General features: G+C 32.2%; 1 protein-coding gene across 3 annotated transcripts; it reads right to left on the minus strand.

Annotated features, from left to right (window-relative positions):
- Window positions 1–18,338, minus strand: LOC123674525 (retinol-binding protein pinta-like). 3 transcript variants are annotated; one of them, XM_045609419.1, is made up of 6 exons: window positions 18,190–18,338; window positions 12,079–12,238; window positions 10,028–10,187; window positions 4,154–4,278; window positions 1,204–1,445; window positions 1–989 (listed from the first exon to the last, which is right to left on the minus strand). In XM_045609419.1, the coding sequence occupies exons 1-6, from the start codon at window positions 18,190–18,192 to the stop codon at window positions 738–740; spliced, it is 942 nt and encodes a 313-aa protein (XP_045465375.1). In that variant the 5' UTR covers window positions 18,193–18,338; the 3' UTR covers window positions 1–737. The 3 variants fall into 3 exon arrangements, with proteins under 3 accessions (XP_045465375.1, XP_045465376.1, XP_045465373.1); XM_045609420.1 differs by lacking the exon at window positions 18,190–18,338 and adding an exon at window positions 13,713–13,974; XM_045609417.1 differs by lacking the exon at window positions 18,190–18,338 and adding an exon at window positions 12,338–12,376.
- Between the last annotated feature and the right edge of the window lie 1,960 nt (window positions 18,339–20,298).

Consider the following 20,298-nt stretch of genomic DNA (forward strand, 5'->3'; position numbering starts at 1 on the left):
TCGAATAAACAGTTTTTGTCTCAATTCTTTATTGATTCTTATTTAATAATTGTGCATCTTTGAGTTATCCCTTGCTTTTTGCATATGTATGTGTTTGTAAAAGGAATAATTCGTGAATGACAAAAACAAGTTTGTCTTCAGTAAAAAAAACGTACAATCGCAGATTTTCTGATATATGTAGATACAATTTATTATTGTATGAACACCTCTAAATATAACACATTTTTATTATATACGTGTATTATCTGTACATCACAGAGAATTTCAAAACGTCAACTAGTGTTTTTCAATATAATATACAGATTTAAAAAGTAGTACTCATAAATATTGGTATAAATTAGTTTTACATCAATAATATTTTCTTAATGACAAAAGACTAAGCTGTTTTTCCTCCAAAGAAATCTTTGAACGAAGATTTCATAATATTTTACTGTTCAAAATTCTTCATATTATCAATCGGTAAATATGAAATTATTTAAAAATTGAGACGAAATGACAAGTGTCAGTTGGTTACCAAACTTCCCAGAATAAGAAATAAGGTTATAGAATACACAGAACCTCGGAGAAAAGATGTGATAAGGGTAATAACTCCAATAACACCTGAAATTAAATTACTATCTCACTTGGCATAAAAATCATTTCACAGCCGTCTAAAGTGAGAAAGAACACAAAAAAAGATGGAATAGCAGTCTTTCTTGAATGAATGAATACACCAACCAAATTCGAAGCCAATCCATTCAATCAATGGTGAGCTTTCTGAAGGTTCCTTCGACTCCAAACCTATCATCGTATATGTTATCTTCCTTTTTGGGTGGTTCTGAAGTTTTGCAACTCTCCTGATCTAGAAACCATTTCTCGTTTTTAATGAGTGACTCATGCCACTGTCTGGTTAATTGGTTGATTTTAGGTAAGGTTCCACCATACTCTTGGGGAAGACAATGTAATGGAAATTTTTTCGTCAATATATCGGAATTTTTGCTTACGACAACCTGTAAGAGAAGAATGTTTAGATAACTATAATAAAAAGAAGTGCAATTACAATAATCAATTGATCGATAATTTTCATATTATTATTTTATAACCTTCTATTATAGGAGAGACAGAAAATATATTTATAATGCTCTAAACTTTCACATACGGATTATTCAAGAAATTTGAATTCGAAGTTCACAGAATATTCATAATTTTTATTTCTAAACTCACCCTGTTCCTAATTTTTTCTGTCAGGAACAATTTCCAGGTTGCCACCATTTTGTCCACCGCAGCGGGTGCATTTACGATGTAAATAGATTTCAGGCGTATCAAGTAACCTTTGTAAGCTATTTCGATGGAGTCCTTGACAGCTGTATTGATACATCTCAAGAAAAGCTTCATTGTAAACCCTGTTCCATCCATCAGGATGATATCACCAGTGATTGGAAACTGCTCCCGTAAGACGAGATCATCTGAAAGTATTCATTGTTTCAAATAAAATTAAGGAGCCCTCCTCGGAATCTTTTTATTTAGTGGCATAAGTAACTTGCGTTCATTTAATTTCGTGGTCAAGAGTGCTCTGGAGAAATTTTAGCGGGCTTTCTGTGATTACTAGTAATGCTTAACTTCTACCATATTATCTGGTAATTTTTTCATCTCATTTGAAACTGACATATTAAGAGTTTGAATTTTCGAATATGTGAGAAAAGTTAATAGAAAATGGGTTTTTCGACGTACAAAAGGCATTCATGATCGAATCTTTCTTCAGAAATGGACAGAATGTCTAACAGAATTCAAGATTAAGTACCTACCCAGATGTTCCCATTGATCATGAATGTTTCCGAAGCACTGTTTCAAAGTGCGTTGGTAAGTGTTTTCCGTGAAACCGGCAGCGTGAAAAGAAAGAGTGGAAGTGGTCGACAAACAAAAAGGACACCAGACATGATCAATACGGTCGAAGATATAATAGAAGAATCTCCAAGAACTTTTGTTAGAATTTTATCCCAACTCCCTAGTGTCTCAGTTGGTATAGTATATCCAAAGTCACTTGCAGGAAGCCAGAATATTTGGTTATGGAAAGGTTTTCCAAGTTTCCAGAAATTCCTTTGGGGCCAGTGAATTTATTGCCATTTCAAATAAACCCCGATATTTAACGGATCGAAGTATCCACTTCAAAGGGAATTCTGGCCAAGCGTATTTATGGAATAGTACAAGTATCTTTGGATATACTACACATGTCACAAGATATTGAAACAAGACATCAATTTATATCCATTCCGATTAACCTGCTACCGAAAGCTTCAAGAGGTTGATTATCCTCGTAGGATTAAAAAATTTTTTTTTTTGATTCTGGCGACGCGACGTTATACCTGATTCTAATTTAATTTAATCCTGCAAAATTTTATGAAATATTGCTTAATTGCTGTTTTTTCGAAAACTTGATATTCTTGAGCCCTGCAGAAGGAGGAAATCGCCTCCGAAACGTTGACGAATGTAAATTTGTGAGAAAAATAAAGCATTTTCCACATTCCTGACAAGTTTTTTATTTTATGTTAATATTTCTGTAACTTTTCTTCTGCTGAATATTTGTCATTTCTGTAAGAACATTCTAGTAGCAACTTTTTACATAGAATTCATTAACGTTAATTGAATTTCACGCAAACTGGTATTTTATGAGATATCGGTTCGGATATCCTCTAAAGAACAAATGGGACATCACGTATACAAGATGTTTCGAATTGAACCGGCACCAACCATTGCCAACTCCGTTATTATTGATGCTACGATGTCGGTTAAATGGGCAAACTGGTAGCATTTTTAGTGGCCTTCTCGATGCCGAAAACAAAAAAAAATTGACCTCGCGTTATCATAATATTTCATCCAATTCGATTCGTTATAACATTCTCAACAACAAGGCTCATATCACCTCTCTTCTTAAAGTGGAAAATGAGCGACTTATTTTGAAATATTTATTTCTTTCACTAGTACAAAAAATTCATTTGTTTCGGCGAATAATACCTCATGATTGTCCAAACACCCATTTTTTGTACTGATACGAATGACAATATTATTTCGTTACTAATAGCAAAATAAGACAGTTGAAAGAAAAAATTGCGCTGGGATGTGAACTCGTGAAACCCGTGATCATCATGTCGCACCACTCAATTGACACCACTAAGCTATTTGGTATTAATATACAAAACGAAAATTTCCATCTTAAAGCCATTTCGCCAGCCGAATTCATTTTCTGAATCAATAGTGTCAATAGAAGAGCCCAAATACGTGTTCAACAAGAAGGCGGTGTTTTTGAGCATTCACTCGATATTTTATAGCGCTTTATCAAATCCGTTTGTTATAAATGTTTCCTATTAATGCAACTGTCTTATTTTCACCTTTACGAAAAAAAGTCAAATGAGCTTTGTTGTGGAGAATGTTATTACGAATTGATATACATGATAAAATATAGGGTGTTCCATTGAAAATAATATCATTTTATGAAATATTATGACAACGCGATTGTCAATTTTTCTGTTGTTTTCGGCGTCGAGAAGGCCACTAAAAATGCTACCAGTTTGCCCATTTAACCGACATCTTAGCATCAATAATAACGGATTTGGCAATGGTGCCGACTTAATTTGGAACACCCTATATATCTATACATTTCTTTAGAGCTTAAAATTACCATTCCAAAAATATAGCATACATGAATTAGAAGAGGATGATGCATTCCGCTGTTTGAAGTTATGCGAAGAACTAATTACGGTGCGATGAAGACACCAATATTTTGAATAATATTGTATTTTCTGACGAAGCCACTTTTTGCATGAATGGGACAGTAAATCGTTACAATTGCAGATATTGATCAAGATGAAGTCGCATATCCAGCGAAAGTCTATGATTCCCCGAATCATTCAGTCTTACACCTCATGGATGAATCTAAGAACGCCGACAGAATGTATCCTAGAACTCTTTTATCGTTTTTTATTGTTTGATACGGGGTGGGTCAAACATAATTCAAAATAGTTTAGATCATAATTCAATTCTCAGCTTAAGTGTCGAGTTTTTATAATTTTCCGTTAAATTTCTAAGCAATGCAGCTTTCGAAAAATATAAGAATATCCGATAACTCAATTTTCTTCATAATAGATGAGAAATTCAAAAATTTCCAAAATATACTTACAGCACATATATCCAAACTTGCAATAAGCATTGAAGTCTATCATGTCTGGATCAATATCCGGATTCATACCCAAAAAGAAAAGTCTTTCTCCAGCAGGCGTTAAGTTAGGCAGAAATAAAGCGTTTCTGAAAAAAAAAACTTGAAATGAGAAGAATGTACAAATGAAGATGTATAGCTTGAAGCAGCTTGTTTGAAATTAATTAATTGTTTTATCTCTTAAATTCTCTTGAATAACTGTACTTGTGACTTTTTTTTGTATAGCTCTCTCTTCATGAACATCGAAAATGGTATACCTAAATTCTAAATCGCTTGACACATTTGATTTTCGAATCACTTCCGCTGAACATCAAATTATATTTCTGTATTATATAAATTCCTCAGATAATTCATTCAGCAAAATGTATTTCCTTCTAATATCAATCAGTACTGAGTTTTTTCATTCTGCATTCAATCATATCTTATTATAACTTTGTTCACTTTGATGTGCCGAAATTTAAAATTATTGTTATGAGAGCTATACATATAATATAATATGCAGGCTTTAACCGAATGAACGTTGTTCGGAAATGCTTTTGAGTATTCAAAATCGACTTTTTCATAATACGGGCCAGGAATTTTTCCCATCTATTAACGATCGTGTGGTATTGAATTGACCATCTACTAAATTTGAAGGAAAACTATAAACTATTATTAAAATTTCAGCAAACTGATGTTTTATGAGATATCGCTATGAAATTTTTTGTTTCAAATGTATATTCCTTCATATTTCGATAAGGCTTAAATTTACCAATTTAAAACTATAGCATACTTGATATTTTTCTGAAGTCATGTTCGAAATCTCAACAGGTGGCCGGCTAGATCGCCTGACCTTAAGTCTGTGGACTTTTACCTTTGGGGAATATTAAAAGATATAATTTATTAAAAGCCGATCTACTCTAGAGAAGAGAGATATCCAAGAGTTAAAATTGGAAAATTCAATATCTCTATTTAGCCCACCCTGTACATCTAAATAAATTTCATTTTGATTGAATTATTAGTTAAAAAATAGCCAGAAAAACAAATTTTCTTTTGGTATCAACGAATTTAACCATTCAAGATGCGAACCGAACTTGAAAATTTAAAAATTAAATCCATATGATTTTTAGTTAGTACCAACCTTCAAACGATACGTGTCAAAATTTGACAGCATTCCAACCATTAGTTTGTAAGGTATTGCATTGTGAGAGTAGCTACTTTTGTTATTTGAAAAAAAAAGAATTTCGTGTGCAGCTGATAAAATATTGCTTTTGAAGGGAAAAATACAATTGAAGCAAAATCTTGGCTTGATGAAGAGTTTCCGAGGTCTACACCAGGAAAATCAACCTTCATTGATTGGTATGATGAGTTTAAACGTGGTGAAATGAGCACCGAAGACGGCGAAAGCAGTGGACGCTCAAAAGAGGCTGTCACCGACGACAAAATCAAAAAGGTTCACAAAATAATTTTGAATGACAGTAAAGTGGAGTTGATCGTGATAGCAGACATTGTGAAGACATCATCTGAACGTGTACATCATATCATTCACGTATATTTGTACATGAGAAAGCTGTGTGCAAAGTGCGCCGCGCGAATTCACAATCGATCAAAAGCAACAACGTGTTAATGATTCTGAGCAGTGTTTGAAGCTGTTCAAGGGCAATAAACCTGAATTTTTGCGTCGATATGTGACAATGGATGAAACATGACTCCATCATTTCACTCCGGAGTCCAATCGACAGTCAGTTGAGTGGACTGCTCACAATGAACCGAATCCAAAGCGAGGAAAAATATAACAGTCAGCTGGCAAGGTTATGGCATCCGTATTCTGGGATGCGCAAGTTATAATATTCATTGATTACCTCCAAAAGTGCCAAACCATGCACAGCGATTATTCTATAGCATTATTGGATCGTTTAAAGGATGAAATCGTTGAAAAAGTGCCCCATTTGAAAAAAAAGTTCTGTTTTATCAAGACAATGCGCCGTCACAAATCAATGAGAACAATGGCAAAATTGCATGAATTGGGCTTCGAATTGCTTCTGCATCGACAGTATTCGCTAGATCTTGACCCCAGCGACTTTTTCCTGTTCTCAGATCTCAAAACAATGCTCGCTGGAAAAAAATGTAACGCCAATGAAGAAGTAATCGCCGAAACTGAGGCCTATTTTGGAGCGAAAGACAAATCGTACTACAAAAATGGTATCGAAAAGTTCTAAGATCGCTATAATCGCCCTCGAAGGCAATTATGTTGAATAATAAAATCGAATTTTGCCAAAAAAATGTGTTTTACTATGGTAGCCCAGGGACTTTTCAATCTTGACAGTAACCTAAGATTTCCGTTCGAGAGTTATCGTGTTTATGATCTGCAGAACGAAAGGAAAGAATCAAATTTGAGCACGGAAACACAGAATTTACCCTTTAGTTATAATCGAATATACCTCCTACCTGATGATTCAAACCAAGTACATTCTATAGGTATGTAATCCATAGTTTATTTCTTCCCTAAGAGTATTGTGTACAATATTTCTCAAATTGAAGTAGCTTGGAGTCAGAAAAAACAAAATGATGTATAGAACTTCCAATGTCCTTACGCCGTCGATTCTCATATTCTATATTACTGCCTGAATTCCGATAATTCACAAAGAAGGCATTCTCCAAAAATCAACGAATATATCATAACGGTACATACCAACAAAACGCTCCAGGTGATGTTGACTCTCGATAAATCAAATACTTCTAGATTTCTGATTGAGATAGATACTGATAGTTGAACATTAACCATGCTTTGAAATACTTAAAGCCTCTTCTAGTGAATCACCTATGTCGAACTCTGAACTTGAACTTGTTTACCAAAAGTGAGAGGAAATTATTATCAAGAACCTACGCTGGCAGAGAAATTTATAAGTCAAGGTATCTTGATTACCTCCAGAAAGTTCGTAATATTATGATCAGCATAATATCGATTTTGAATTTTTTAGTAATCGAGGATATTCACAAGGTGACATTTATCGTGTTCGTTATAATCAGTTAAGTCAGACTGTAACACTGTTCTTTCAATAATAAGAGATCTGGCAAACATTCGTTAGGTTATTCGATATTGCATTCAATTTTATTTGTCAATGAATGATTCTTCATTTGAATCATCAATTCTGAATAAATTCATGAAGAGGTTAAGTGTGTATCAAATGACGGAACAAGTGGTAGTTACTATTGTTTATTGCCTCTAAACAAATGGTAATCGAACGGAACAAGAGAAATTAATAAATAGCAACTTTCATATTATGTTGCGGCAAATAGATCGGAGCATAAGAGTAAACAATCCTAACATCCTGCTTCACTGATTTTTTCTCCTGTATCAGTAAAAATGCGACTGGCAGAGAATGCTACTCTAGCTTATCCCTTCAACTATCGGAAACCGAAGATTCCGAAAAAAAAAAGGTAGTTTTTTCCTTTTCAGTTGAACAAATATCGTTTCCATACCAATTTCCATGACAATTGAGAGTCAAACGAAACAAAACTGCAATATTAACGAATTTCCTTGATAAAACTCAACTTGAGACTGAAAATAAATCATGAAAAGGTATATTATCGATAAAACACCGAAAATAAAAATTCTGTATGATATCTAACTGAAATGAAAACAAGAGACTTGAAATGGAGAGAAAATTGCAACAAACCCAAGAAAGAATGTAGATGAGGTTCTGATTCATGAAAAAAGAAGATTATAACAATTGTGATTGCATCTATAATGGACAGCTAGTAGGTACTTATATTTGCATCTGGAGGATGATTTGCAATGTTAGTCACAAGTGAACCCATAATTCTTGTGATGGATTAATTATACGAGTAGGAGGCGATGAAGCTTATAATTATGAATGCTTGACTAAAATATATGCCTAGAAGAGTTGATATGAAAACATTGAACACTTTATCCAAAAATTCTCGCACTGGTAATGTACAGGATGTTTCACGTAAGCGTGTCTCTGGTTTTTGTGGCTCATACATAATACAGTACAATATGTATACAGGGTGGCTCTTGGACTTGTGCATATATGTATTTCAAGAAACACTTTCCCTTAATATTTTCTACGATTCGATTTTTTTTCTCATTTAGTATAGCGAGCATTTTGAAGAGGACCGGACTTCCTCCGATTCCATTCCATTATGTGAGATATAACTAGAAATAACATTGTTTATGGATTCTCAAAAGCCTGTATCTTTTCAAACTAGCCGAATCGGAAAAAATACAAAGGAAAAAAAGTGTTCCTTTTACCTCAGAAATCTTCGGTTGCAATATATCTACAAGTCAAAGACTCACCCTATATAAATAAAGAAAGCAGTAAAATATCAAAATTCCTGAATATCGATCAAAATTGGGGTTTTATGCTGAAAATCAAGCGAATAATTTTTTCTGTGTAGTAAAAACACGATCACTTTTTGAGTATAGGTACGCACATACTAACGTAATTGTCTAGGTAAATACGCTAATTGCGGCAATGAAAAACAAATAATTATTCCAAATAAAAGGTTCATTTTCAATTATTGCTAAATTATCGGAAAACTTTGATAATTTTTCATGACGTATTCACTGACGGGTTGAATGCCAGAATGAAAATTATCTCAAATTTTTAGTTCACATCACCTACTTACTATCTTTGTCTCATTCTCTTGTCTAACTATTATTTAAATTTCAACGAATTTTTTTTTTCCAAAGTAGTCCTAATTTGATTGTTATTCATCAAAAAAACAATGTATCCAGTGAAAACAGGGAAAAATAAATTATTTCCTCAGAAGAAGCTGTAGACGGTCAAGAAGGAAAGAGTCATTAACGAAGTAATACGGACAGAAATAAACATAAAACGTCCTATATCGGAAGAAATAGAAAGACGACAACTAACTTGGTTCGGCCATGTCAAAATAATGGCTGATAATAGATGGCCAAAATGATGTCTCGAGTGGGTACAACCCGAAAGAAGAACAAGAGGAAGACCTAGAAGGAGCTAGCGAGATGACAAAGAAGAAGTCATAACTTTGATAATTAACAAAACTCAGATATTAGACAATAGACATGTTGATTCGTTCTCGAGTTACAGGGCGTTCCTTAAAAAATTACTTTCTTTTCTATGATCCGTTATGAATATCATATGAACCATAAATATTACTGAATAAAACGTTGTGGGATTTTTCGATTATTGAACAGAAACCCAAAATCAGCGAAATATTTGAAACTGTCATTTTTCAGAAATTCGAAACCGAATCGAGATTTCAGCTTTCTGATATCTTAGTATTTCGAAGAAAGAGATCGGGGTGTTTGAAGATTTTTTTCTTTGAGATGTTCTCAGTGAGTATCGAATTAAGGACACCCTGCACAATGACTTTCATTGTACAATGACAAAATAACAATAAGTAAACGCCACTCTTACCATTACTCTGTATGAAATTCAATTGGAATATTGGAAAAAATACTAAATAGTCAATATTTCCGTTATCACAACTTCGATCGGGTTGAGATTCTGCGTGTATATAAATAAATAATAGTCAGTTGGAGCTATAAAGATACATTAACAACAAAAATGAATAACAAAACAAAAAATGTCAATTTCACCATCTATACATATAGATCCGCGATGAAAATTTGAGTGCAATATCAAACATTAGTATTACTATTGTATGTGTGCTTCTGGTCGAAATAATGAATTATTCTTTGAATTTCATAAATTTTATGTGAAACCGTAATTTATTTATATCTTGTTGCCGATCTTGGTTTGGTTCCAGCAAATCTTGAATGGTGCATAAAATGAATAATAAAATTTAAATTATTTAAATAATTCAACCCTTCGGGTTTCTTTCACTTACCCATATTTGGGAAAAGTAGTTAATTCCTCACTTCTTGGATTCAGATTAGAATAAACCAATGGGAATTCGTGTCTTATGTAGAAATGGGCCTGAAGTTTCCTCTTACATTTCTCCATGTCATATTTACAAGCCCTCAGAAAGTTCATAACCTTTGTTTTATCTGAAAAAAAAATGTTCGATGAATGTCAAATACCCTGATGATTAAATCGAATGTTTATTTGTATTCTTCTAAGACCTTCATTGAATAATATTAGTTATCGTTTTTACCAATATGTTTTACATTTTCCTTTTCATTCGCTCGTTTAGATATATCTCAAACGAAATAATCGAGGAGTTTACCTCACAACTATTACGTTTTGTAACCATACTATGTATACCCACCTACCATTTTTTCTTAAACAACTGTATCTCCGAAACTAAGCAAATCCAGGCATGTTCATAATAGCACCTTTTTTTCTTAAAATGAATTAACGAATCACCCTCTGAACTCTTGAATCGTAGTTAGGAATCACCCTACACGTGTATCGGTTGACCCAAATTCGTTTGGAATCTCGAAATTCATTTGAGCTAGAAAAAAATGAATGGCACATTTTCGCCCCCGATTTTTGAAAACCGTAACCTCTACCTCATAAATTCAACTGTGTTCAAGCTATAAGAGAAAATATTTTCTCTTATAGTTTGGAAACGGATTAACTTATAGGGTTGCGGTTACCTTCCACTTTAAAAATAGGACTGAAACTTGAACTAGTTGAAGTTAGATTATTTTCTGTAGAATTGTAGGTCACTTTGAGTTGAACTCCATAAAAAATCGTAAAAAGTATTGATCTTGATTTCCACAAATCCGTTACATATCTATATGTTTTGAATTTTTATTCTAATATCCTATGGAAATATCTGTTTTTAAAATCAACCAGCAGATCTTTTCCATTATCACCAACTATATTTGTTGTTCCAGCAGATTTCATAAACAATACAATAATTTTAAAAATTATTTCAAGTTCAAATTAACTGGGAAAACAATTCCTCAAACAGTTCATCAATGATGAATCTCTCAAGTAGAATAAGTGGTTGTACAAGATATTATATTTATGGATACAGTATCCATAAAAATAAATTTATAATTTGTACAAGTAATAATTTTTTGGTCGTCATTCTTCTCATTGAAAATTGGATTTCTCACTTTTTTGGACTTTTTGGAATAAATTAGTAAATCACTTTTGGTTTATTCCTTTCAAGACTGACATTGAAAAACATGACAAAAGCCACTACGATTCACAATAATTCATAAAGACTCTAAATTTAGAAATTCACATAAAAATCTGTTTCGCTTTCGATTTTTTCTTATATACCTGTAGGTGCAGGAAGTTTGAATTGATTTTAAAATCATATTATATTCTATTACAACGATTTCTCCAAGTAATTTTCAAATATACCTAGAATTAAAATAAAAACGGATATAATATATTTATTCGAACAATTAATTTAAAACGAATACCTAAAACAGTTTGCCCAAAAAATCAAAATGTATTAGAAAACTCTCGGTATCATAGTGGGAATAATATAAGAACCTTCAAATAAAATACTTTAAATTTTGAAGAATTACAAAGGATGATAGTTACAAAAGGTTATATTCATTCGATTTCTGCAGATATGATGAACTCACACTCTCAATGAATCAGTAGTAGATCATAACATTGTATAATTCTTTTGAGTGTTGATAATCAATATATTATTATGAAATAAATGATTCCGAAATGATTAATAACTGATCTGATCTAAGTAATTTTCGATACTGGAACTTATGTTGGTATGTGTTTTGTTTTCGGTGTGTTAAATTATTCAAGTCATTTTCTTATAAACTCAAAAGACTGAAATGAAATGGATTTAAAAAAATCGGCGGCTATATTTCATTTATCTTTTCAAAATAATAACCCCACAAATCGATTGATAAAATATGAAGCAAAAACAATAGAAATGAAAAGGAGAACATTCCCTACTTCTAAGCTCCAAGATTAAAAATATACGAACAAGTGATGAACTATAAAACTCACCATAATTTTTTGGCATTTTTGGATGACTATCAAGCCATTTGTATAGTACAACAAGTTGGTTCTGTAGTTTATCCTCATCCTCGCCCATAATTTTCTTCAGATTCCTCAACTCTTCCTCGTTTGGAGGATTTAGCAAAGAATAACCATGTTTTTCGATACCCTGAAAAAAATTGCATATTATTGACAAACTTCTGAAAAATTTTACATAATTCGAAAAAAAATATTTATTTAATATTAGAAATATAATATATCAGCATACCATAGAATATTGTATCGAATCCATAATCATATATGTATTTATTCAACGAAAAGCACAAGTGAAGTGATGCTCAATTCAAAGTCTCAAAAAAAATTTCTCCATGGATGTTACAATCGCTTTTGTATAAATAATAAACAATAGGCTTTCAGTCTGAAATATCTTCGCATCACACAGTTTAACCAATTTACCTAATCATTCAAAGCATTTTTTGGGAGAATTCCTTAATTCACTCAATCCTAAATTATCTCATCATTATCATCTCTTTAGATGCTAATAAGGAGTTATTAGCATTCAGATTTTAATTATTACACTGAGCAGTTTATATTCACAGTTCTCAACAATACACCAAGAATCAGTAATGAAATGAAATCTGCATATTGATAGTTACTATTAATATTATCATTTTTTGCGCTGAATAATTATAAGGTATTCGAGTGAAATGATATATGTTGACATTCTAAGCTAATGCAAATGATCTTTTTTTTGATGCCTACTCGAAAATTTTATAGAAAAAACGAAGTTTGATAATCTCAATGAGAATTGGATATTCTATTATAAAATTTAGTCGAAAATCAGGATTCTAATCAGATAATGGTCTAGTTGTCGAGACACGTTAATTCAAATGGAGAAGATATCGAAAAAGTATCAGGTATTTGAAAATTGAATCAAATAAGTATTTTTCAACCAAACTTATTCAAAAGATGTATGAATAATCCAATTAGCAAAATATTTTGTAAATACATTCCAGGAATTTATTTCTGTATTTCGGTCAATCTTTTGTCATAAATTCTTTTTGTGTGTTTGTTCCAAGAAAACATCTGTCCAAATATCTGTAGAGAATGGTCTTAAATGATAATATCACTGATGAAGAAATCGAGGTCAAAATTAATTCTGTCCGTACGTCCAGCTGGCGTGTACCTACATAAAAGCTACATATTTTCAGTTATTATCAATATCTCGGTGAAATTCATGATGCGCAAAATCCGTTTTATAATTTCGGAATTGCATCGGTAACTGAAATTTTTAAACCAATTTCGAAATAGTGAAATGTAAATAAATTGGAAAATGAATATATCTTTTTTTTTTGTTGAATTCCAGAATCTATCGAGTGAATTAATTGAAATTTTTTCAGGAAGGTTGAAAGAAATGGCAAGATGAAAGAAAAAACAAGAAGGATGAATTTTCTTTGAACAAGAAGGCACAGAAATTATTTTCGAAAAATTGTTAATGGTTTCATCAATGTTGAGTAAATCAAGCGAAGAAATTATCAATTCAAAATACTAATTTGAGAAAATCGCACAATTGAAATCTGACTAGAATAATGACTGAAAATCCATCCAAAATGAAGAAAGGAAAGGAAGAAAAATCCACTCACCATTTTCCAAGTTCAAACACAGTAAAAAAAAACAGGTTCAGCGTTTGCAACGTTCAAAACAGCTATGCGTCTTTTCAAAGACAACCTTAAACACAGACGGTATTTCGATATGTACACACAATTCAGCTCAGTTAAAGAGATGTGATCCTGGACAACCTTGGTGTAGTCAATATACTTTTCTTCATATCTAGTAAACCCAAGTTATCCAGCAGCTAAGGTATTAAGAGCATAGTGAAAACTGCAATGATTTTCTTATCTTTCAGATGGTTTTTGAATGATTTCACGTTAAATATTCTTGTTCGATTATGTAGTTATGGAAATGAGCGGTTGATATCATTAACAATGTGGCAGTTACCTACTAATGGGATAGAATAAGTGGAAAAATTTTAAATAGTATTCGATTGGTTGTATTTTGTTGAGATATTGACAAACAACTAATGTGATGTCAAAAGTCGTCGCATGCTCGTTGGATCTGCCTAATCGCATTTCGAATCTATTCTGAAAATTTCAAAGTTGTTTATTTATTACTTCAGCATATTCCAATCTTAGCGGTCACCAATGCAAAAAAATTGATCCTGTCCAAATATGTAAAACTAAGCGAATGTTTTACATGAACCATCGGACTTTTTCCCAGACATTATAGCCTATTAATTTATAATACAAGAGCAGAAGGTATTGATATTTTTTCACGAGTTCAAAATGCGAAAACAATCACAAAGTGGCGAGTTATTGAATGAACGAGTGTAGAATGAACCTTCTGTACGAGTATTATAATACTCGTAATATTAAAGGAGTATACTCCTACTTTATTTTCTTCAATTCACTGATTTTTTTTTAATTAATGGAATATTTTTGAATATCGTTCTGTGATTTTTGCATTGAAAAATGTTGGTTTGCAGAACTTCTGACCAGAAATGAAAATGAGCGCTGAATTGATAATAGATAAATCCGTGTCTGGAGATTTCCGAATAGCAACATACAGGGTGTCCCATAAGTGGCACGTCACAGTGACACCGGAGGTAGGTCAGCTAAAGAGGGACCTAACCAGCCTAACATGACCCCAGTAAAAGTTGCATGGTTTTCGAGTTATTACCAAATTACGTTTTTTAGTGAATTTTCACCTTTTTTAACATTGTCAGGGTCAGAATTCTGCTGGAAAGCTCTCGAAGCTTATTTTTTTTGTTGTAATGGAATCTTAAATAGTTATTTAAGATGACATGAGTATGATTCTGTCAAAAAGTTATGTGGATTTCCGTAAATTAATGGATAAATCTTGATTTCAATTGCTAGCAAAACGAGAACTTCGACTTTGGACACCTGCTGTGAAAAAGAAATCCTTGAAACAAAACGAGCAAGTAACATAAAAAAATTGGGCATTTTAGACAGATTTAGAAATGGTACAATACACGAATCTTATGCCCATAAAACTAGGTATTTTCATCATTTTACCGATGCCCTACTTAACTAAGTTGAAACTAGGAACCCCGCTATCAGGTAATTTTGCCGCTTGCTATGACATTACATTTGATACCGGGCTTTGTTATTATTTGTTAAAGTCACAATAGGACAAAAGATGGATTAGAGGAAGCGAAAAAGGAATATTATTGAAAAAAAAGGTGAATTAATTAAAAACAGACTTAACTTTCGATTATTTATTTAATTCTTAAATCTAACTTACAGTAAATGTTCAAACTGTTTCCCTCGGACTCTAATGAATAAATGACACCGTTTTATAAAATTACGATTCAATTTTCTTAAACTAATTTCCGATATGGTCCGGGCTGCGCCGAATACGCGTTCACGAAATTCTTCCTCGCTTCTTATTGGTTTTGCATACACTTTGTCCTTTAAACATCCCCAATAAAAAAAATCCGGTGTCATTTATGCATTAGAGTCCGAGGGAAACAGTTCGAACATTTACTGTAAGTTAGATTTAAGAATTAAATAAATAATCGAAAGTTAAGTCTGTTTTGAATTAATTCACCTTTTTTTTCAATAATATTCCTTTTTCGCTTCCTCTAATCCATCTTTTTCCCTATTGTGACTTTAACAAATAATAACAAAGCCCGGTATCAAATGTAATGTCATAGCAAGCGGCAAAATTACCTGATAGCGGGGTTCCTAGTTTCAACTTAGTTAAGTAGGGCATCGGTAAAATGATGAAAATACCTAGTTTTATGGTCATAAGATTCGTGTATTGTACCATTTCTAAATCTGTCTAAAATGCCCAATTTTTTTATGTTACTTGCTCGTTTTGTTTCAAGGATTTTTTTTTTCACAGCAGGTGTCCAAAGTCGAAGTTCTCGTTTTGCTAGCAATTGAAATCAAGATTTATCCATTAATTTACGGAAATCCACATAACTTTTTGACAGAATCATACTCATGTCATCTTAAATAACTATTTAAGATTCCATTACAACAAAAAAAATAGGCTTCGAGAGCTTTCCAGCACAATTCTGACCCTGACAATGTTAAAAATGGTGAAAATTCACTAATAAACGTAATTTGGTAATAACTCGAAAACCATGCAACTTTTACTGGGGTCATGTTAGGCTGGTTAGGTCCCTCTTTAGCTGACCTACCTCCGGTGTCACTGTGACGTGCCACTTATGGGACACCCTGTATAATGACATATAACCATGAAATCTGTGTGAAACTGAGATATTCCCGCCTGATTTTTTTTTGCAGGGGAAGGAAGAATATGAGGATTTGCCACAGAAATGGAGAAATAAAGTTTATTTCACACTCTTTTTTATCAAAATTTCACATAATTACGCAAAAATATCGTTATTTTATTCAGACCCTAAGTTTGTACAAAAAACAACAAATAAAAAAAACAAATAATTTAAATTATATTGAATATACTGCGAAATATACTATACCTACCTAAAAAGTAAAGTAAACAAAAATTCACAACAGCTAGTTCTATTTAGACTATCGCTTATTCTTGGTTTTTGTATACGAATATGCTACGACCATATAAATAACTCTTCTATTTTTTTCAATATGAATTAATTCTACATCCGTTTTCCAATTTTTCCAATGCATCACATCCTATGAATGCCGCTTCTGATTCACAAAATCATTAAAAATCGAATAAGTTACTAATTCTCAAATGGGCTATAATTCATGGCTTCCTCCGTGTCGTGGAAGAGACGGCCTTTTTACGATCCTCAAAGCTACTACTGTGGGAGAATTCTTGAGCTGCTTTCCACAATCCCAACAAATTAGTACTATGACTATACCGTTCTTATACCGTGTGATATTCAAAGGCTAAGTTAGCACATGAATGGACTAGCGCTCAAAAGCTAATAATATTCAAGAAAAAGAGAAAATCGCTAGGTGGAAGTCATCAGTTTTTATGCGCTCGTTCAAATGAACGAGCGCAGACTGCAATTGATAAATATCAATTGCACTCTCTGCTTTTCTTGATTTTCTAAGTATTACCTCTACCTTGATAGTTTTCTGAAAAATTTTTTTGCGGCATGATACTATTCTCCATTTTTCCAAGTCAAAGTTTTATTTGATGGTATCTATAGAAATAAATAATGAACCCATATTTACATTAACTTCCACAATATGAGAAGGTTATTGAGTTGAAGACACCTGTGAAATTTTCACACAAAGGTTGGTTTTTACCTTTTTCTCACGTTATATTCCAATTCAATAGAAATATTGAAAAATGAATAATTTTAGCTAGGTTCGAAAGGCAAGTTCAGTAAGCATTAGTTCCGACTGCTAAATATCCAAATTTCAATTATAAACAAAACCTGTGAATTCATTTAGTCCATTAATTAGGAAAAAAATGAGATAATCAATAGGATGAAGTTATAATTATTGGCTTTTTTTCAGATATTCCGCGTGAATTTTAAATGGTGTTGTCTGCGCGATCAACTCGGAAATTTTGGAACTGCATTTTACATCTACACATAAAATTACGCCTCAAAATTCGAACGACAATATTTTCTGTTCAGGGATCGAGCGTTCCTTTTTTATGAACGGCAAGAAACTGGCGCAAATTTTAAACAAAACACTGATGTTTATGTTATTTAGCAATTTTTTTTTATTGTTGAAATTTCACATGATAAATTGAAGACTTGTTGTCCTAGTAAGGATGGTCCTGTAGAACAACTAGGTATTTATGACTAAGCTGGATCGTTCAAAATTTCATAAAATTCATCGATAAAACCAGATTTACGGAAATAACTCGTGGATTTCACACTACGATAATACGAATGCTAACTGAAATTCAACATATTTTGTTCGAACAACTCCGGTATTCTCCTGATAAGACTCCATCCGTCTTTTCCATTCAAAATGTAAAATATGTTAATGATAGAAGACACAATTTTTTCAATGGATAGACACAAGATATAGTTTTTTGCGAGTAATATGCATCACATCCTATCTTCTTCAACTCTTTCCATAAATCCGAAAGGAATATTGAATTATCTAAAAAGCTAACAGCAACATTTACCATTATTAGTAATAGTGTCTTCCACAATTTTCAGGCACTTTTCACGCAGAATTGAAATGTAACACTGATTGAGAATTGTCCATCAATATTATAAATACATAAGGCGCTGAAATCACCTTGAGAAATTCACATTATTCCATATCGAAGAATATTACGAATATGTCCGTTTTAATTAATGAATAATCGATTTCGAAAAAAAATGCTCCATCTTGTAGAAAAACGTGATTATAGTGGGGATAACTTCATTTACACCATTTCCTTGCAACATCACCTTAGTGTTGCTTGTTATCAATGAGGAAATTATTACGACGAATTTTTATATTTGATAAAGGTAGTTTTTAACTGAACTAATAACAAAGTTATTAAGAAAATTTCCATAACGGCGATGAATTATAGGTAGGTACTTTTTCTTAATTGAACTTTTTTGAAGAACGAGAATTTAACGATAACTGACTGGTCTACGCAAAACATGAAGTTACCATCGTATCTCATAAATGTATCATTATTCAAGAATTCCTAAAATTTCTGGTAAGTTTCATAAGTTACTGTCGTTATTTTGTTGGATTGAAAGTGAATCCCAATGCAATAATTCTCAAAATAACTTTCTAACTAGATTGAAATTTAATAGTTTTTCAGTTGTAAAATGATGACACAATCATATAACTCATAAAAAATCTTCAATATTTAAAAAACTATTCTTCGAATGTTGCGGAATGTTTTTCTCTACAGGAAGTGGAATACCAATTTCATTGAAAAATAAAGAATAGATACAAATTGGAATGAATAATAACAAAATAAAAAGAAAAAATAAGAAAAATTACTCATAGACAGATTACTGAAAAAACTTAATTTAATTAAGTTGATTCTTAACCAAGTAGGTGTCGACCACTTAAGAAATGAACAACTTCACGAAGAAATCTATGAGCAACCCCATTAAGTTTCTGGAGGTAGATATGGAAAAGAAATTCCGGCAATTAATTAATAATATAATAATAATAATAAGTTTATACGTTCCAAAACTACAAATAAGCTTAAAAAATACTGTGGAGTTATTCAATGACAACTGTTTACAGCTATTTTGAATCAAAATTAAATTCACTCAAAAAACTAAACCAAAATGAACAATTTCACCATCTATTCCTCTTCAATTCTTATTCTAATCATTATTTTCTTTGTCATCATCGGTATTTTTTTTTCTCATTATCGGGTGTGTATCGTCTTCATCGGTGGTAGGTACATGTTTGGGAATTTATAGAGAATCCTAATTCAGCCTTTGTTTTCTGCATTCGGTTTATTCCTGTCTAGATTTGACCAGTTAAATCTCAACTAGAATTGATCATTCTATGGAACATGTATCGATCCTCTGTTATAAGCCATGTTTTTATTTCTTTTTTGAATCTGGTCACACTTCTCAGTTCCCTGATTTTCTGCGGCACAATTGGGTAAATTCTGGAAGCTATATAGGTACAACAACGTTGGCCAATCCTTTTTTCCGCTTTTTTTCTTTCATAACTATTTTGTTTTTCTCTAGTATTATGTTCGTACTCTTTCAATCTGATGAGTATTTTGTTCTGGTAGACATTTAAAATAATTTTTTGGGCATAAATTTGTCTTATATCAAGTACCTTGGAAATTTTATATATTCGAGAACGCGAAAAGGTTATTCTTTTTCCATACATCACTTTCAATATACATTTTTGTAGAGTATCCAAGCTTCTCTTGTGAACATCCAAAATACCTCCCCATCCAATAATACCATACGTAAGTTGCGACTGAACCAGTGCGTTGTATAGTGTATGCATGTGTCTTTGAGAGTTTATACTTTTTCTTATATATCTAAATTTACACAGAATACCTCTCAGTTTTCTTGTTAAATACGATACATGCATATCCCATTTAAGGTGCTCATCAATTAAAATACCTAGATATTTAGTTGATTGTGTTGCTGGGATGAGCAGTTCATCATTGATTTGTAGATCTCCTAGTCTTGGTTGTCCCAACTTGTTGGACGAAAAGGTTAATTATTTTATTTTCTTGCAGTTCAAGGTAAGCTTATTCAATTGAAACCATTTCGTCAGCATCCTCAAATCATCTGTCGCTTTCTGTTTT

The sequence above is a fragment of the Harmonia axyridis genome, chromosome 3 (genome assembly GCF_914767665.1).
Source record: "Harmonia axyridis chromosome 3, icHarAxyr1.1, whole genome shotgun sequence".
Classification (NCBI taxonomy): Eukaryota; Metazoa; Arthropoda; class Insecta; order Coleoptera; family Coccinellidae; genus Harmonia; species Harmonia axyridis.